The sequence below is a fragment of the Podarcis filfolensis genome (genome assembly GCF_964270895.1).
Source record: "Podarcis filfolensis genome assembly, chromosome: 10".
Classification (NCBI taxonomy): Eukaryota; Metazoa; Chordata; class Lepidosauria; order Squamata; family Lacertidae; genus Podarcis; species Podarcis filfolensis.
In genome coordinates, this window is record NC_139612.1 from 46,436,064 (window position 1) to 46,456,214 (window position 20,151).

The following is a 20,151-nucleotide window of genomic DNA, read 5'->3' on the forward strand; positions in this document are numbered from 1 at the left end:
ATCAAGGTTTAGCACCCTGTGCTGCTTTTAACTCAAGGATTTGGGCCTAGGACGCATACAGTAATAATAAAGCAGACAGTACCTTGAGTAATCTCAGTGTTTATGCTGGCACCAGACAACTGCAACTTGTTCTCACAACCCTGAAAAAATGGAAGCTGACAAACAGGTCATGAATTTGGTGGTACTGTACTCTCATGTTCTCCAACAACTTGCATTCAGAGGAATGCTGCCTGATAGTGGAGATGTCCATCATAACTAGTAGCCACTGACAGCCAACGTGTCTAATCCTCTTTTCAAGCTAAATTGGTGACTGTAGCTATATCTTGTATCGGGAAGTTTCTAATGTTTTACGTTTTATTATGTTTTAATATGTGCTGGAAGCCGCCCAGAGTGGGTGGGGTAGAAATAATAAAATAATTATTATAACTACTCCTATGGCATCTTGCTATATCCTGTGAGAACAGAATGCTACACTAGTGGACATTTTGTCTGATTCTGCAGACCATTTAAAAATGTTTTTATAAATCTGCTCTTTTAGACACAAAGGCGCTTACAAAAGTCCCTGGTCTCAAAAGTCCCTGTATTTCGGTTGCTTACAAGTTTATAAACTGCTTCACAGCCCTGAGGACCTCAAAGTGGTGCACAAGCCAAAAAAAAGTAAATACTAATTCCAGTAACAAAACAAAACTGAAGCCCTGGGTTAAGGCCCGCCTGCAACCCCGGCAATCTCGCACTGCTCGTGTACATTGGCGTGGCGTGTAGTGTAGTAATAGGTTCCTAGCAGCGAAGCGAACTGAAATTTCAGAGAGCAATCCGCGTCTTGGAGCATTTAGGAGCGAAAGTTGCTGTCAAAACCGGATCCGTGTTGCGGCATACGAAGTTCATTGTCTCACAAGCGCGGTTCGCTTCCTCTGTATAGCCGGTAGGCGATATTCTCTGAAGCCTACACGTTACAGAGTGTGCGTAGCTCTGCTATATCCCAGTAGTTTCTACGAAAGATGGGTACGTAGCTTCCTCACATACAGTCCCGCAATGTAGCAGCACTGGCACCAGTTACGTAAATTACGGAGGCAGTTTTATATTACCTCTATTAGAGCTTTCTTTAGGCTCGTAGGACAGGATCTTTGCGCAGATGACTTTCAAGAATGGGCAGAAGTTGGCTCCCCGACGCAAGGAGCTAAACGAATGCGGGCTATGCCTACGTATTTTGTGTACCGCGCACGGTAGCAGGATCCGTAAAACCTGCCCTTTACGTTGCGTTTTTCGAGAATAAGCGCAGGCGCCCGTTCCCTCTCTGTTCCACCCGGCTATTCAGGGCCGTAGTCTACGCAACAGTCGGCCAGACCGACAACGTAAGAGGCGGCAAGCTAGGTTGGCGGCGGCCATTTTGTGTCGGGAGGTCGGAGAAGAAAGACGGCGTCGTCTTTCGCGCCGAGCGGTTCCTGCTTCCATTCGGCCTGCCTGGAGCCTGCGGGAATCGAGCCCTAGCGGGAGAAAGAAGGGATACAGCAGGACAATAACAACCGCGCTCGGGTCTTCTCAGCGCCGGGACTCCGGTCGTCGCTTTGCTCGCCCACGTAGCCTGGCGCCAGAGGACTCCTTCGGCCTGTGAGGATGCGAGGCTTTGGAGACCGAGGCCGAGACCGCGACCGCGGCGGGTAAGGGAGGCCGGGGAAGGGAGCGGGGCGGCCTCCTCCGGGGAACCCCAGTCTACTGGGCTTCGCGACAGGCAGACAGAAAGCCGCCAGGAGCCGTTTCCTTGTGGCGATGCTCCTGCGCTGGGAAATTCTCCTTCCCTGCTGGGCCTCTGCCTGCCTCGTCGCTGCCGCACAGGAGACCCGCCAGGAGAGGAGAGAGGCCGGAGGGTCCTCGGCCCCTGCGGCTGGGGAAGCGAGCTAGAGGATTTCATGAACACGCTTCTTCGGGGAATACATACATACATACGTGTGTGTTTTTTTTAGCAAAGCTTACTGGTTTTTCACACAGTTGCACCTGTAATACAACAGGTGAAGCTTTCTGCACCACCGCAACGGGGGGGGGGAGGAAAGCTTCACCTACTACTGGCTTCTCTCTTGCCAGGAATTAAAGGTTGCAATATGGTTGCTGAATGTAGCTAAGCGGATGGAAAATGGCGTTGCAATATGGAGTCCAAGGTGGGGACAGGGCGGTGCTTAATGTGGGCCCATGAGGGGTGGAGATCTGGGGTAGGAAATGCGAGGCCTTAGGAGGCGGGAACTAGAGGCTCTCTGGACAAAGTTCGTTTGTGTTCCTCTTCTCTTCCCTTAACTGATCGGAGGGCAGCAGGCCTCTGAACACATCTTGCACCGGCCCCAACTCTCGCAGATTTTATACTTGTTGATCAGTTTATTTGATCCCCAACATTGCGTTCCTCCTCTTCCTCTGGGTTAAGGTGGGACACAGTATTTCCTCTGACTGTCAGTGTCACTTTTACAGTGGTAATAAAGCATTGTAAATTCTAAAGTACAGCTGCAGAGGCATAGTGCAATCCTTACCCCAGGGTGAATTTGTTCAAATCTGACAGGGTACTCTATAATAATATGATTGCAACCTAAGCTCATTTTAGCTCAGTTGTGAGAATTTCCTTGACTGTATAATGCTGCTGTTCAGTGCCTTGTCATGTTCTTACTTGGGATATTTAAGCGCGAGCCTAATTATAGAGTGCATAAACAGATACTATATGTATCATTATCAGTATCATTTTCTTAATGTTGTTACTTGAGGAGCATATGCCGTGGTCCCAAGCACATTTACTTGTTATAAGCCCTGTTCAAATCAAGGAGACAACTTGCAAGTAAATATGCTTTGGATCAGCATTCAAACACCTCTGCCTGGAAGCACCCTGGCTTTGCAATCCTAATCCTGTTTACTCAGAAGTAAGGCCCACTATGTTAAATAGGACTTACTTCCCAGTAAGTGAGAAAATCTGGAATAAAGTAATTTTTGAGCGTTCCATTGCTCATACAGCTGATAGGCTAGCTTTAGGCAGCCTACAGCACAGTCCATATGTGCTTAAAAGTAAGATTTGTTCAGTTAGATTTACTCTCATAAAAGTATTGGTTGCAAACCTTTGCACACTTTGGAGTAAACTTCCCTGAACTCGCTAGGACTACAGTGGTACCTCGCAAGACGAATGCCTCGTAAGACGAAAAACTCGCAAGACGAAAGAGTTTTTCGTTTTTTGAGTTGCTTCGCAAGATGAATTTCCCTATGGGCTTGCTTCGCAAGACGAAAACGTCTTGCGAGTTTGTTTCCTTTTTCTTAAAACCGTTAATACCCAGGGAATCCGTGCTTCGCAAGACGAAAAATTCGCAAGACGAAAAAACTCGCAGAACGAATTAATTTCGTCTTGCGAGGTACCACTGTAGTTTATGTGTAAATGTGCTTAGAGTTGCACTGTTAGTGTCATAAATGAACTGTTGCAGTTAAAACTGTATCCTTGTACATATGCATGTTTCCCATAGCTTGTTGCTAAATTGTGCATAAAATGGTTTGATTATAAAGTTACCTTGTTTTTCATTGTGTTTTCATGTGTGGAATTTGATCTTTCAAAGTTATGCTCTGTTTTGTTAGAAAGTAAAGTTAAAAAAACTTGCAAAAATATTTAAAGGTATGTTTAGAATTTTTCAGTGTTTGCTGATAATACTTTCTAAAACATTTAGATTAAAGTAGTTGCTTGGAATATTTTTTGCTGCTTTCCTGCAACAGTAAACAAATCACATAGAATAAGCCAGGGGTCGCCATTCAGAATAAAGACAATCCCTGGAATAAACATTTTATTAATTCTTGCTGTCTTCAGTGTTTCCAGAAGCTGAACTGTTGTTGTTATGTTATTGATAAGCAACAATACTTCTATTGCCCCAAGGTATCATTTTGTTTATTAGTTGGTTAAGGATATAGTATAGCAAATAGTCAGAGGGGGGAAATGTTGCTTTAATATAACTTCACTGAGATTCAGATTACAGGGAACCAGGCAGAGGGCCTTCTTGGTAGTGGCATCAATAAGATGAAATAGGTGACACTTTTCCCCATTACAGAAATGTTTTCTTAGCTTAATAATAAAGACGCAAGCATATGTTTGTCAAATACTTTGAAAAATAACTTCAACTGGAATCCCCCTCCTCTCCAGGTTTGGCGGTCCACTTCCTCCTAAAAAATTTGGAAACCCGGGTGAACGTCTCCGTAAGAAGAAATGGGACTTGAATGAATTGCCTAAGTTTGAAAAAAATTTCTATGCTGAACACCCAGAAGTGGCCAGACTCACTCCAGTAAGTTTCATTTGTTCTTCCTTTCGTGCTTGGTATACTTGGAAACTTTCCCAGCTTTAATGCTTCCCATATAGAGTGCTAACGCAGATATGAAAATAACTAGAATTATTTCGGTCAATAGCTTTGTCAGCCTGCACATTGCAGTGGTAATCTTTTCATTCACTTACTGCAATTTATAAAGTTACCAAATTTTTCGCCCTATAGAACGCACCGTCCCATAAGGCGCACCTAGTTTTTTGGGGGGGAAATAAAGGGGGAAAAAATTATTTCCCCCCCAGGCGCGGGGCTGGGGCGGGGGAAGCCCGAGCTTCCCCAACCCCCAGAACAGGCAACTCTCCGCAAGCTGTGGGAGCCCGGTGACGGGCTCCCGCGCCTTGCGGAGAGCTGCGTGAAGCCTGGGTGCGCTGAGCTCAGCGCGCCCAGCCTTCGGCATACAGGCAACTCTCCACAAGCCGCGGGAGCCCAGCGCCAGGCTCCTGCGCCTTGCGGAGAGCCGCGCGCCCAGCCTTCGGCATGCAGGCAACTCTCCGCAAGGTGCCGGAGCCCAGGTCCAAGTCCCTGGGCCTTGTGGAGAGCCGCGCGAAGTCTGAGCGCCCTGAACTCAGCGCGCCCAGCCTTCGGCATGCAGGCAACTCTCCGCAAGGCACGGGAGCCCAGCGTGCGCACCGACCCCTCTCGCTCTCCAGGCTTCAGCGAAAGCCTGCATTCGCCCCATAGGACGCACACACATTTCCCCTTCATTTTTGGAGGGGAAAAAGTGCGTCCTATGGGGCGAAGAATACGGTACTTATAATCTATCATTTCTGTGATTACACAAGGCTTGTAAAAAAGCCTACAAAAGTATTTTAAGCTACTTGCCCAGACATACTTAAGTTAGTAATTTGTAGCATATCAAATGGCCTAAATGTTAGCGAGAACAAACATCTATTTTATAATATCTGCCCTTCGTAATTACCTGGGTGCCAGTTTTGCCTATGCAAGTCTAACTTGTTATATATGTTTATATAGGTGATTTCACCTTAAAACTGTGGCCTGGATGTTTTTTTAGTTGCAGTGTATTTTGTTAAAAATGAACTTCTGTAATAAATTTGGTTTCAAGTGTTAAGTGCATATCAATTTTTCTGGCTTGTTTCAATCCAAGCACAGAAGACTGTTGTGCTCCAATCTTTGTAGGCCCTGAAGACTTAGTTATTAAAGGTCAGTTTTACATAGGCAGTGCCCTTTTGGGTAGGAAACCTTTTTCTTCTTTACTTGTTCTCTGTCAGATGCTGGTTCTGTGGAATTACAGTTATGTATTATGAATTGGATGCGCTCAGATTGACTATTTTTTGTTGATACTGTGTATGTCTTAATTTTTAATATGCAAGTCACCTTGGAAGAAAATCACTTGGAAATGTTCTGAAATTAAGTTTCTCAAGTGCTCGTTGAAATTATTCACAACTCTTCAAGTTAACCAGTATGCAAATAAAGCATTTTAAAGGAAACTATCAATCAGATGCAAAGCAAGTGGGGAAAATAACTTGCTAGATTCTTTATCTAACCTAAATTGAAATATTGATGCAGATGAGGAGTTATATGTGACTTACTAGTGTTTCATTTTTGGATTAGTAGCATATTGAACATCTTGCAGTTTGGGCAAAGAATTCACCTGAGAAAGCTCTGTTGCTATAAGACTCTGGATGGTGAATTCAGTGGGATTTGCTTCCTGATAAATGTATTCAGGAATGCAGCTCTAGAGGTTTTTTGGTGGTTTGTGTGTTACTGCTTTTACTACATGGGATTTGTGATCCCCTGAGGTGGATGCAGTTTTGGACATGAATTCTAGTACCTACTTAGCTATACTTTCAATATTTTCTTGATAATGGAACTAATATGGAGAGAAATATTTTATAAAAAAAATTCTTATTCCGCCTTTCAGATGTTAAAAGATGCGTTGTCTATCAGGTAGGATTGTTGGAACATAAAGCTAAAGCTACAGAGCATTTTACTTTAAGTGCAAATGGATGATGATGCACTGATAGAAATGAAGGGATTATCTTCTTCATGACAGCCAATAATGTTTTTCATACAATGGAAGGTTATATAAAAATTTATTTTCACAAGGTTTATGTGCATTTTTTTTACTCTAAACAGTATGAGGTTGATGAGCTAAGAAGAAAGAAAGAGATTACAGTTAGAGGATCAGATGTTTGCCCCAAGCCTGTGTTTGCCTTCCACCAGTGTAACTTTCCACGTAAGTATTCTGCTTTGCAGCTGTGACTAATGGGAGATCTTGGATGACATCAGTTTTGGGATGAAAGCGGGTGAAGAATCTGAAAGCTCATTGACAGAAATACTGAGGGTGGGAAATCTGCTGAACTGGATGTGTTGGGTGAGGTTGAATGACCACGTATACAACTTGGAGTTTCTTCCAGACAACTAGCTGATTCGCCATTTGCTAGCTGCACCCCTATTTGCCATAGTCATTGATTAGCTGATTACCTCAAGACTAAATTACTGTCGTGCACTCTTTCTGGGACTACCTTTGAAACAGTTCAGAAGCTTCAGTGGCTTCGGGGGGAAAGCGATATGAGCATATAACACTGATTCTTTACCAGTTGCATTGATTCCCAGTGCTCAGGGGCGAAACTAAGCTTTATTTCACTCAGGTCTAAGACCCAGTTTGGCACCTCCCCCCCCAAAAAAAATATCCATTGGCATACACATTGTTGTTATTGAAGTCTTTCCCAGGAAACTAAATCTGGGTCCCTTTTTGACTGGTTTTAAGCAGCCTCTCAAGACTTGGTCCTTTAAATCTGCTTTTAAGTGATAACGATGCTGTTCTATGTTCTTAGTTGTAATTTTAACAATCAGTTCTATTTCTAAATGAATTGCTTTTGGTACTTTTATTGTGAAATTTGTATCTGACAACCTTTTATTTAAATAATTTTTAAGTTGGGTACTACCTTAGCCCTGAAAGGTAGTATAAAAATCAATAAATCTTCAGTACTTGGCCCCAGAATGTGATACTAACATGTAGCATTGGTTAAACTGCACTCTGTGAAAATTTAATTCATGCAGAATATATGCTGTGCTATTTTTAATGTATGATTATATCTATGTTTTTAACTTTCAGAGTATGTAATGGATGTCTTGATTGACCAGCATTTTACAGAACCAACTCCAATTCAGTGCCAGGGCTTTCCATTGGCCCTTAGTGGTCATGATATGGTGGGCATTGCACAGACTGGCTCTGGAAAGACATTGGCAGTATGTATTTTTTAGTTTTTGTTGAATTATTTTTGTCTCCAAATTCCTTGGGAGGAAATCACTTTCAATCACAGTGACATTATGCATTCATGTGAAAAGAATAGAACAAAGCTGCTCCTCTCCTGTTACTTCTGCAGTACACCAAGGCTAAGTGCAGAATTTGGGCATATTTTTCCTTTTATAGTAAACTGAACATGTTGTAAAGATAGATAGATATCTAAAATTAAGCAAGGACAAGGTAAAGGTGTGATATTTGGTTAACTTTTTCACATTTTATATCATGACACCTGAGCCTGTGCATGTTTGCTCAGAAGTATCATAGAGTTGTAAGGGAGTCTGTGGATCATCTAGTCCAACCCCCTTCAATGCAAGTCTCACTTTGTCCTTTGAGACTTAACATAATACTCTCTGCACTTATCTGGAAATTATCAGTCTAAAACAGCAATACTAAATGCTTATTTGGGCATGGTCCATTGTTGTTAATTGAAGCTGATGTCATGTAAGTAGATTTAGGCTTTTGTGGTGTATGTTCTTGGAGGGGTTGTAAGAAGTCAGCCGTGTAATGTTGAGTAGCATCACACTGAGGGGAATATTGTCATAGCTCATGAGCCTTTTATTCATTGTGCTGTAGCTTATGCTAAGCATCCTTTGCTTAGCTGATGGAGCACTTTCAGCTTTCTGTATTTGGCTTTCTATGATTACTGTCTTACTGGCAGAAGCATCTAATGTTGCTGATCCTTGCCTCTTCACTTGGTTCAGTGACTAAAACTTGAGAGTACAGCACCCGTGCATGCCTGATGATTATGGGAACCATGTTGACAACATTGCAGTATTGGTGTACTGCCCCTTTCACCTCCAGGTTGGCTGTTCTCAGATACATGAAGAGGTGAAAGCTGTAAATCTCATTTTAACTTAAAATGCATTTGTGAATTGGACAGCTGGTATATCCACTTTGTGTCTTTAAGCAGTATATAGGTAAGATTTGAGAAGTGACTTTCATTTTCATGTCCCATAATATCTTGATTTATCCCTGTTTCAGTACTTGCTGCCTGCAATTGTTCATATCAACCACCAGCCATACTTGGAAAGAGGGGATGGTCCAATTGTGAGTAAATATTTTTAAATGCTTTTTTTACATACATTTTATGCTTTATCATACTACATTTCAGTAAATCAAAGAGAGCTGTGAGCTTTGCCTCTGATGTTTAAACATAGTTTACCTAAAGTCTCACAGTATTCTTTGATGCCTTCTTTTGCAGTGCTTGGTTTTAGCTCCTACCCGAGAGCTGGCCCAGCAAGTCCAACAGGTAGCCGATGATTATGGTAAATGTTCAAGGTTGAAGAGTACCTGTATATACGGAGGAGCACCCAAAGGTCCTCAAATCAGAGACTTGGAGAGAGGTAATTAACAGTGGGCTCGTTTCGCGCAGGATGGTTGTAACATAATAATTGTGCAACCTCAATATGTGATTAAAACTTTGTATGGATACCTTCTTGGTAGCATATTTCAATTAATATACTTAAATTATGTTGGCTGTCTCATAGGTGAATGTACTTTTAATGAAAGTTGATGGGTCCCCCCCCTTCACTTTATTTCCTCCGTTTCTTCTTTACTAAATTTGTTACAGTAAGTGTGCAACTTACATACATTTAACTTGTGCGCATTCAGCTTTATGTGCTTGACAAAAAAAGAAAAACTAAATGGAAATGGGGTGGGCGTCCTGGAAAAAAGACCACCATTGACCGCAATGTGTTTTGATGATAAGTGATTTTGGCTTTAGGCCTGGTCCCCGGAACATAACCCCTGCTTAAGTTGTGGGCTTACTGTATTTAAAAAATCAACTGAAATATTTATAAAGGCTGAGAAAGTAGAAATTTGAAGCCTTAGGATAAATCTTACATGAACAGCTTGTGAGCTGTACTAGTGAGGCTTTTCTTTACCATGCAGTCTTTTAAATATTGACCTGAATTGGAAGATTTCTGTCTGCCTTCATTAAAAAAACAAAGAGTTGTATGCATAGACTGTATGTAGACTGTTGGCTAAGAATGTTGATTGCAAATTTAATGTATGCAGTATCTCTATCTAAACTTCTTTAAGAATCCTAGGCTAAAAGGGCTTCAACTTGATGCACAGAAAAGTGTTGGCTGTGTACTTAACCGTTGTATCTTTGAATTCAGTATTTGAATCCTTGGTTAATATTAAGTTCCTTTTATGCTAACTTTCATTCCTACCCCAACTTCATTCCCTGAAGGTGTTGAAATTTGCATTGCTACACCCGGACGTCTAATTGATTTCTTGGAAGCAGGGAAAACTAATCTCCGCCGATGTACATACCTTGTGCTAGATGAAGCTGACAGAATGCTGGATATGGGTTTTGAACCTCAGATTCGTAAAATTGTTGATCAGATACGGGTATGTAAACCTTCACTGTATTAGCTTTCCTTAAATCCCCCCCTTTAAAGAATACCACCCAGCTTAACATATATTCTTTCAGCCTGACAGGCAAACTCTAATGTGGAGTGCCACTTGGCCAAAGGAGGTGCGCCAGCTTGCTGAGGATTTCTTGCATGACTATGTCCAGATCAATGTGGGCAACCTGGAGCTGAGTGCCAATCATAATATCCTGCAAATAGTGGACGTGTGCATGGAGAGCGAAAAAGATCATAAGTATGGATCCTGCTGTAGTTCCTACATTTTCTTGTAAATTAGACTTCCCCTCTCCCCTTTAAAGTAGCATTATTTAAGTATGCCTATGGCAATTAGTTATTCAGGCAGACCCCGGACGTGTAACTATTTAATGATTTTTATTTGTTTTTATCCTGCCTTTTGTATCTTGGACTTTCAGAGCAGTTAAAACAGTGCTCCTTGTTATGATAGTTCATGTGATTAAGGCCAAAAACCTATAGTTCATTACTTTATCCATAAAACACCCACTGAGCTAAGCGAGTCTTTACTTGTCATTTACCGTATTTTTCGCCCTATGGGACGCGGATGAAGGGGAAATGTGTGTGCGTCCTATGGGGCGAATGCAGGCTTTCGCTGAAGCCTGGAGAGCGAGAGGGGTCGGTAGGCACCGACCCCTCTCGCTCTCCAGGCTTCGCGGACCTCTCCGCAAGCAGCGGGAGCGCTCCCGCTGCTTGCGGAGAGTTGCCAGCATGCCGAAGCCTGCGCACCCAGGCTTCGCGGACCTCTCCGCAAGCAGCGGGAGCCCTCCCGCTGCTTGCGGAGAGTTGCCAGCATGCCGAAGCCTGCGCGCGCTGAGATCAGCGCGCCCAGGCTTTGCGGACCTCTCCGCAAGCAGCGGGAGCCAGCGCTGGGCTCCCACGGCTTGCAGAGAGCTGCCTGTTTGGGGGCTGGGGTCGGGGGAAGCTCGGGCCTCCCCCGCCCCAGCCCCGTGCCTGGGGGGGGGAAATATTTTTTCCCCTTTATTCCCCCCCCAAAAACTAGGTGCTCCTTATGGGACGGTGCGTCCTATAGGGCGAAAAATACGGTAAATGCTGTGTATAATTAATTTTGAGTGGATTGAATATTGCTGTAAATGACTTGCCTCAAATAATGATATGAAATTAGCTTATTTTATGTTTATAATTTGTTGTGTGTGTTTTTATTCGAAGACTAATCCAACTGATGGAAGAAATCATGGCTGAAAAAGAGAATAAGACAATTATATTTGTGGAGACAAAAAGACGTTGTGATGACCTAACTCGAAGGATGCGTAGAGATGGGTAGGCCTTCTGCTCTTTCTTTGAACTGATAATGTTGCAGATGAAAAGCTTTAAAGATGCATAGGGCTTAATTTTGTTGCTGCAAAGATGCTCCTATGTTTAGCTTGCAATGAAATCCAGGTTGCAGAAGGAATGATGTGGCTGCCTACTTGGAAACTTAATGGATGTAGTACTGTATTTGTGAATCCAGTGTACATGTTTTAAAGATGTTCATCAAAACAATTGTCAATAAGATAAAAAGGGGAAACTACTCTTCCAGAATCTGAGGGGATAGGTAGGTTGTTGAGGCAGCTCCAGGCAATGAGATAGTAATTAACCACTAGCACTTTAAGTATGACAATTAGCTTCTTCGTTTGGAAATACACACACAGTAATTGAGTGATGCAAGTAAAATAATATTGAAGAACATGCTGTTGTTCCCTAATGTATATTGTTGCCACCCTCACTTGGAACATTCGCTGGTGCAGTCTCTAGCTTTTGTAGGGGCACATTGTCCCCCAGAGGTGCATGTGGCAGCTTAAAACTGTTGAAAACCTTTTGTCTTTGTAGATGGCCAGCTATGTGTATTCATGGAGACAAGAGTCAACCAGAACGAGATTGGGTGCTTAATGGTGAGTAGCAGGAAAAGCTTTCCTGGCTTCCCAGATAATATTTGATTTTGCGCATAAGTGATATACAATACAAAATCATAAGCTTATTGATCTCATCTATATGCTGAACATGCTTATTTTTAGCTATTTGTTGATTTCAGTATTGAGTTTGCATTTTTACATGCTTTCCTAATTGAAATGCAACAAAACAGAAAATTAAGTGCATGCAGTCCTAGTGTGAGTCGGTGTAAAGGTTTCAAGTCTAATTCTGGAACCATGAGAAAGAAAGATCTCTTTATTATGTGTGGTTTTTGTGACTTGTGGCTTTTTTCCTTTCAGAGTTCCGTTCTGGAAAGGCTCCTATCCTCATTGCTACGGATGTTGCATCTCGTGGGCTAGGTTTGTACACATGGGCTTCTCTGCCTGCTTCTCAGGTCGTTTCTTTAGATTTGAAACTTATTCCAAAGAATTTTAAAGCGTGACTTTCCCCCACATGTGAAATGCCTTTTTTAACATTGATCTTTTTTTTTCTTTCATATTCAAAATCTCTTCCTGCTCCTAACAACAGGCTTTGGTCTGCAGCAAGGCCTAGGCATGACTAATCGATCGCCAGTGGGGAGAAGAGACGTCCAATTACTCAAGCCCAATTGTTCCACACACCCTCTCATTTCCAGCTTCAGCTTTGTTGCTGGATGACTAGGATTGGACTGCACCCACTAAGTTGTTCAGAATTACCAGACGGTAGAGCAAACATCTTTTTAAAAATCCCTCTCTGTCCAGATGCATTACTAATGTAATTGCACCTTAGAGACTCACCACTACTATGGAGCACTGTTTCACATACATGAACATAACTTGTATTTTAACACACAAGCATTATCCCTCATTTTCCCACCTAGACTGGATTGCTGAGGTTATATAGTAAAAGCTACAAGGGGTTTCTTGTAGTGTGATGTATCTCAGTTTTCTTCAGTGCTGTAAAAATGGCTGCTTCCGGATGATTGGGTAAACAGTCCCGCTTTAATATCTGTATTGTGATCAAGCTCTGCATCTCAATTGGCCAGAAATGTCAGATTCTCCATATTGTAGATATTTTGGAAATCTGGAAGAGGCCGCTCCTGGGAGCTGTTAGTGTTGAATTTGGTGGACTGGCCCACAGTGGCAGATCTTGTACCCAATCAATGAAAACAATCCCTCAGGTTGTTCAGAGTGACTTTGTTTAAACAGAGAATTTTGTCACTTGAAATGCTTAGTTCCCAAATGTGATAAACATACTAAAAAAGTTGGTAGCCTTTAATCACATAACCTTCCTTCTCACATGCCATCCCCTAAATTGGAAACACTTCTCTAGAGGTGTTCATATGGATTTCAGTCTCTGTCCTCTGGGGTCATGTCTGGACCTGTGCAGGTAGAACTTGGGCCTGTTAGGAGAAGGGGTGAGGCCAGATTTTTTTGGCAGTGGTTTTTAAACAAGCTTGCTGTGTGCTGGTAGCTTCTTTGTGCATCTTGCCTAGACACTTAAAATCAGCCCTTCTCATATATATATATTTCCCCAAAACAACTCATTTGGATACTATTTAAGGAAAACAGTCTCCCCGTTCTGCCTTCTCCACTTCACCGAGGCTGGGGGGAAAAGGTACCAGAGTCTGTTTCTTGTTACTAAAGAACATCTTGGCTTGTTTTGGGGCCCAGAGTTTGCTGCTTAATAATACGTAGCTGGCAAACCTCTGGACGAATTCCTCCAAGTTCCTGGAAAGTGAAGGCTTCTACCTAAAACATAGAACAGGGGCGCGCACTTTTTGGCTGAGTCACCAGGGTTTTTCCTTCTACTCAAAGGAACATTGGTCTCAGAAAACTCCTTCCAGGTAAGTTGAGTCCCCCATAATGGCTTCTTTATGAATAACCCCCAGGAGAGAAGACTTCCCTCTGCACTGTTTTTCATTAAACACTTCACTCTGTTAAAGTCAAATCATTAAATTTCTTTTTGTTTGTTTTCTTTAACAGAAACTTTATCAGCTGCCGATCACTCAGTGCAGGTCTGGGGACATATCTACATTGGTGGTCGAAGCAGCTCTCTAGATGAAGCGTGTTTGCTAGTTTCTGCCCCTCCCAATTAAATGCCCAGTCATTTTCCGGGGGCATCTCAGTGTGAATGCATCCCCAGGTAGCCATATTCCTTTCTAGAATGATCAAGAACGGAATCTCTATAATTCCTTGGAAGAAATACTGTGATGAGCACAATTTTACATCAGTGCAAGATAGAATAGTAAGAAATCATTTTACTGCATGTTACCTCCCCTCCCCCACTCAGATAATGTGGATCTGATACACACCTTTTTAAGGTAGAAATTGACCCCACCTCTTTTCTCTTCCTTGTTGCCCTTCCATGGATTTCCACCAAAATCCAGTCATTGAGACCTTCATTGTTAACTGGCAGTCTCTGTGCTTTCTAAGAAGGATATGCTTCCTGGTATTCATTATGGCTACCTAACTAATGGATGTACAGAATGGGATTGGCTGAGGTCCCATAGCCTGCTGTTTGTCAGACTCCAGTTAAATCCTAGCTATGAAGATGTGAATGCACTACTTGGTGTGTTACCCTGCCCTTACCCAACTCTTGCCCTTTGAGATCTTTGCACCAAGGACCCTAGCTGGAGACTCGCGCTGCCCCCTGTGAAATCTTGCCTTCTCACTTTTTGGTGTGATTCAGGACTTTGGAGTCTGGAAAGATTGAGGAGCCCCCCCTTGGTGTAATAAGAAACAGACGTAATACCCCTTTGCCACCACTACAACCCACTTTTATTTTTGCCCCTCTCCCCATCCCTTTATTTGAAATTGATGCAGTCTGGGCAATAGATGCAGCCTGACCTTTTGGATGTAATTTTTAGCATCTGCATTTTTGACAGTTGCCCCCTTTAAGCCCTGTGAGGGGACAACAAGCGTTGGAGGACCTGAAACCTTTACGTGAACCCAGGTTCTCAGGCGCTTGACAGCCAAATGGGGCTACAGAGAAGCATCCATGCCAGTTCACAGAGCGAGCGTGTGTGGGGACTTCTCGCTGCCATGGACCCTTGATGCATGCTCCCCGCGCTCCAGTGGTCCCGTGTCAGAGGGCGGAGTTTTCGAAAGGAGGCCGCCAAAAATAAAAGGCAAAGAGACGGGATCGTCTGCAGCGATTTCCCACAGGAGGAGGGAGTGTGCATCGGTCTGGTAACAAAACAGGGAATGTTTCTAATTTTTACGAGAAAAGTCAATCTGTGTTTTATCTTGGATATAATCTGAATATTCTCTGTAAAATGCAGATTTTTTTTGTAAGAGCTGTTAAATTTTAATGTAAAATTGCTGTTTAAAATGTATTGCAATTTTTTTCAAAGCATTACACTAACATTTACTTATTTTCTGCCTTTTGCACCTGTGAACTTTAAAATGTTTCCTCAAAGGTTTTGAATGTTTAAATATTGGGTTATTCCCATTGTTCAAGTTAGCTGCAAGCAGTTTATGCTAGAAATCTCACCAAGATAGTCTTGGTGATATCAAATGTTAGTGTGATATACCTTTTTAAAGGAGAATTAAAATGATCAGAATGTCCATTGGCCAAACTGTACTTCAAATTTAGAACTGGGGTAATTTATAGATACCAGGAAGAGGGGGAATAAAATATCTAAGCTATCATTTTTGGGGGGAAAGCATTTCCCCCCCATTTTTGTAACGATTGGAAGGTAAGTGGTTTCAGTGTTGCTGGACTTTGTAGACTTCTCCTAACAGAGTTAAAGGCATGTGGCAGTTCTCTCCTACATCCAGTCCGGTTGCTGTGTCCATAAAAAGAATGGCACATTTGTTTGATGACATGCTGGTGTAAAGTTGCCTGAATTCCACAAATGAAATGTTTGGAGATTAATATTATTTGTGTGTGTGTTCATAGCATGCATGCAGCAAAGGATGGATGAATTTTAACGGAAGAATGAACTGCTTTGACTTGACTTTCTGAAAATAAATTATTTATGTCCATGGGCATATCTCTCCATTTAGCCTTTCGCTCTGTTGGGAAGAGTCTGTACTGTCTTTATTCTTTACAACTATTAACTTTTTTCTTTTTTCTTGTTACTGTCACCTGCATTTGTGCTCCCCACCTTCTGTTGGCACATCCTTCCACCATATCCTGTCCTCAACCCCTCACTGTGCTTTGGTTGCTTCACAAAGATGTGGAAGACGTAAAGTTTGTGATAAACTACGACTATCCAAACAGCTCGGAGGATTACGTGCACAGAATCGGCCGTACTGCCCGTAGCACCAACAAAGGCACTGCCTATACATTCTTCACACCAGGGAATTTGAAGCAGGCTAGAGAGCTAATAAAAGTCCTAGAGGAAGCCAATCAGGCTATCAATCCCAAACTGATGCAGCTTGTGGACCATAGAGGTGGTGGTGGAGGAGGAGGTAAGAGGCTTCTTTCTACCATGTGTGTGTTTTGTTTTTTATAGTTTCCATATTGGTTGCCTTTAGCTTGCCAGCTACATTTAACAGAATGCTACCAAGCACTGTACCCAGTGCCTTGTCTACTGCCCTGTGCCTGGCATCACACTGCTGTGCTAGCTCTGACCTCCCAAGATGTGGTTATCTGCAAGGAGCCACTGTGCATGAGCAACCAATTGCCTCATAGGGGAATCCTGGCAGACAACCACACTCAATGCACGGTCAGTGTGAGGCGAGCGGGAAAGTGTGGCATAGCCCCTACATGCAAATGCAAAAACTCCTGCATAAGGTTAAGTGTATAGTGTAAGCTCAGTTGATCTAGAGCAGGGGTCAGCAACCTTTTTCAGCCGTGGGCCGGTCCACCATCCCTCAGACCATTGGTGGGCCGGACTATGTTTTGGAGGGAAAAATGAACAAATTCCTGTGCCCCACAAATTACCCAGGGATGCATTTTAAATAAAAGCACACATTCTACTCATGCAAATACACCAGGCAGGCTCCACAAATAACCCAGAGATGCATTTTAAATAAAAGCACACATTCTACTCATGTAAAAACACGCTGATTCCCGGACCGTCCGTGGGCCGGATTGAGAAAGCGATTGGGCCACATCCGGCCCACGGTCCTTAGGTTGCCTACCCCTGATCTAGAGGGCATTTAAGTGAGCTTGACACCATATTCATTCATCTGTACCACCAGGCGGCCGCTCTCGTTACCGTACCAGCAACACCTCCAACAATCCCAATCTGATGTACCAGGAGGAGTGTGAACGGCGGCTCCGGGGTGTTAAAGATGGCCGGAGAGACTCGGGCAGCTTCCGAGACCGTGAACGCGGAGAGAGCTTTGCAAACGGAGCCAACAAGGCCTACGGTGGTGCATATGGGAGTGCAAATTCTGCGTTTGGGTCGCAGCAGGGCCAGTATGGCTATGCCCAGGGAGCCTATGGAGCTGCTGCTTACGGTGCAAGTGGCTATGGGGCAGAATATGGTGCCGCTGGCTATGGTGGAGCAAATGCTGCCAATGCCGGGAGAAACTCGCAGAGCACAGGCCAGCAGCAGTATGCAGGAATGGGCCGTTCCGGCCAGCAGCCTCAGCCTCTCATGTCGCAACAGTTTCCTCAGCCTCCAGGCACTAACGTGATGGGCTATATGGGACAGACTGCCAACTACCAGTATCCACCACCTCCACCACCCCCTCCCCCTGCACGCAAGTGAGACCATTTGGTTTATAGGTGACCAGTCAAGACTTGCAAATAAGAACCTTCTCTTCTCCCCTTTCCCTCACCACCCTTCCATCCCCATTGTGGTGTTTTCCCCTAATGCAGGTTAGATGTAGAGTTCACTATCAGATACTGTCCATAAACATTGGCCCCGGTCTACATTTCCAATTTTGTTTTTAAAATTAGAGTTGACTGGAAAACTAACTTCTCTTTACATGTTTTGGCCTTGCATGTTAAGAAACCTGAAATGTTTTTTTTCCTCACCCCCCCCTCCAAAAAAACACCTACAAGGCAGATATGTCCCAGCCCAGTTGTCATTGTGTCTGAGGCTTGTGTATGAAAACTTGCTGCAGAGAGGAACAACTTATCCATCACATAGACCACAAGAAAGATGTTGTGTAATACTCCTTAACAGAGTATTTGAGATGGTATAATTTTTGCTTATTAAAATTGAGACTTTCCACAAGGACAGTTGAACCCGAGTCCTTGAATTTGACATAGGTGGATTTTGAAAATATAATAATTGTTTTGACTCGTCTTACAGTTGTTCCAAACCTCTCCACTTTACAGACAGGAAAAAACAAAAACATTTAATTTTGGCTAGCATTTTTGCAGCACCTGGATGTCTTTGTGTAAGGGATTTAAAGAAAGTGTGTTAGAAAAAGAGATTTCTTTTCTGTACTCCCCTGTTTTCATAACTAAATCATTTCATTCTTAAAAGTTAATTGGATTTCTCTGTGGTACTCAAATTACTACCAGCTAGATTTTTCACCCAATAATAATAAAACCTTATGCCTCCCCACCTCAAGTTCCAAATCGCATTTCAACAGAAAATACTGAGGAAAATTAAGCAAGTCACCATTTACTTGGTGTATATGTCCTTAATATAACATCTCTTATTGGGCAGATTTCAGGATCCCACTGTGCTGTGTAAAATGGTTCAGTTTTTCTGTTTCAAATTTTGAAGATTTACTTTAGGCCAAATGGAATCTAACCCCCTCTTTAGTGGGGAGGAGGAAGAGATGGCTAGTAAGTCTTGGAGCTGCATTCACATCCTGATCTGAATAGGGCTTTTCCTTGGCTTTTTGAGTGAGTTTCTTCAACTGTCTTTTACACTCAGCTTTTACAGGTAGGTAGCATTCTAGGAAATTTTAGGAAAGGATGGAACTTTAGTAAACCATTCCATTCAATCTTGTTGATTTTTTCCCCAGGCTGAGCAAGGCTGTAGGTTAGTGAGTGGGGAGAGTGGGATAGAATTCTTCAAGTACTAAGGCTTATGTCCTGTGACTATTAGCAGAAGGGTTGACAAGTAGTTGGCTTTTTTAGTGCATCACCGGCTATGTTTAGACAACATGGCAGGAGATCACTTGTGTACTGTACTGATTGAGAGGCATAATGTATGTGCTACAGTGTTTTCTGTTTTGGGAAATGCATAGTTCAAATAAGTACAACAGCCCAGATACTTTATTGCAGTGTGGGGCTCGTTTATTTTTTAAAAAGGGGCCGTTACATTTGTATTCCTCAGTAGAGAACAGCCCGGGGATCGATAAAAAATTGTGTGTCTGCACGCAACATACAGGTAGGTTGTTGGCACAGACTGTGAGAGGGAAATTTGCCAGTTCAAATAGCTTTTGGTTCATTTGACTTCTGTAATTGTAACACTGGAGAAACGAGAAGTCTAGTAGTAAGCTTCAATGCTAAAAAGATCAGAAATGAACGTTCATTTTAGAAACGTATCATGGAATATCTTGTTAGCTCATGCCGAATATTAACAACCATTGAATGCTCTGGTATGTTCTGGTGCTGCTTGGTTCCACTTACCAGCTAAAGAGCCCCGTTGACAAAGCGGTGATGTCCATTTTTTCTCCAGTAAACATCTGTCGAAATGCCAGTCCAGCATCTTCCCTTCCAAATAAATTACTCTGTGGGCTTTAAGTTGAAAGATTTAAACTCTAAACTTTAGAGGCTTTTTGGGTCGGATCAGTGCTCTGTTTCAACCCTTACTGGTATTTGAACACATTCCTGTTGTATTAACAAAGACTTGAATGGAAGGATTCATAGCTCTGTGGTATTCAGGCACAGCATACTAAAAAGCTATGTTACTATTAGTTTGTAAATTGTCCTTTTGATACCATCTTGTTTTCTTTTGTAGGTATGAATAAAAATACTTGTCAATAAAGATTGAGCTCTCTCTCATTTAAAAGGTAGAACATCATATGCTTTTTTTCCAGTAAGAAATATCTTATTTCTCTATACAACAAGTATAGGAATGAACATTTTAATGTCCATAGTAGGCTAAACCCAAAGGGTGCTCACTAATGGTTCCTCAGCGTTGTGGAAAAATCAAGTGGGTGCCACAGGGTTCTCTCCTGGGTCCACATTGTTGCTCAAGGTCTTTATAACGGACCTGGATGGACCAAACTGGGAGGGACAGCTAATGCTACTGAAGACAAAATTTGGATTCAAGATGACCGTAACAGATTGGAGAACTGGGCCCAAACTAAAAAAAACGAATTTCAAGAGGGACAAATAAGATTCTGCACTTAGGCAGGAAGAACAAGCTGCACAAATAGAAGATGGGGGACACCTGGCTTACTAGTACATGTGA

At 42.7% G+C, this 20,151-nt stretch overlaps 1 protein-coding gene across 1 annotated transcript; it reads left to right on the top strand.

Moving 5' to 3' along the window:
* Positions 1 to 680: 680 nt before the first annotated feature.
* On the top strand, positions 681 to 19,722 carry DDX17 (DEAD-box helicase 17). The gene is made up of 13 exons (XM_083573936.1): positions 681 to 1,658; positions 4,148 to 4,286; positions 6,420 to 6,519; positions 7,402 to 7,535; positions 8,575 to 8,640; positions 8,795 to 8,936; positions 9,788 to 9,948; positions 10,031 to 10,203; positions 11,151 to 11,261; positions 11,811 to 11,872; positions 12,191 to 12,250; positions 16,052 to 16,288; positions 17,024 to 19,722. The coding sequence occupies exons 1-13, from the start codon at positions 1,615 to 1,617 to the stop codon at positions 17,536 to 17,538; spliced, it is 1,944 nt and encodes a 647-aa protein (XP_083430062.1). The 5' UTR covers positions 681 to 1,614; the 3' UTR covers positions 17,539 to 19,722.
* The last annotated feature ends 429 nt before the right edge of the window (positions 19,723 to 20,151 follow it).

Coding starts and splice junctions, on each gene's coding strand:
- DDX17 (XM_083573936.1), top strand. CDS start 1,615: ATGCGAGGCTTTGGAGACCGAGGCCGAGACCGCGACCGCGGCGG. Junction 8,641..8,794: donor AAAGAGGGGATGGTCCAATT/GTGAGTAAATAT, acceptor CTTCTTTTGCAG/TGCTTGGTTTTAGCTCCTAC. Junction 10,204..11,150: donor GAGAGCGAAAAAGATCATAA/GTATGGATCCTG, acceptor TTTTATTCGAAG/ACTAATCCAACTGATGGAAG.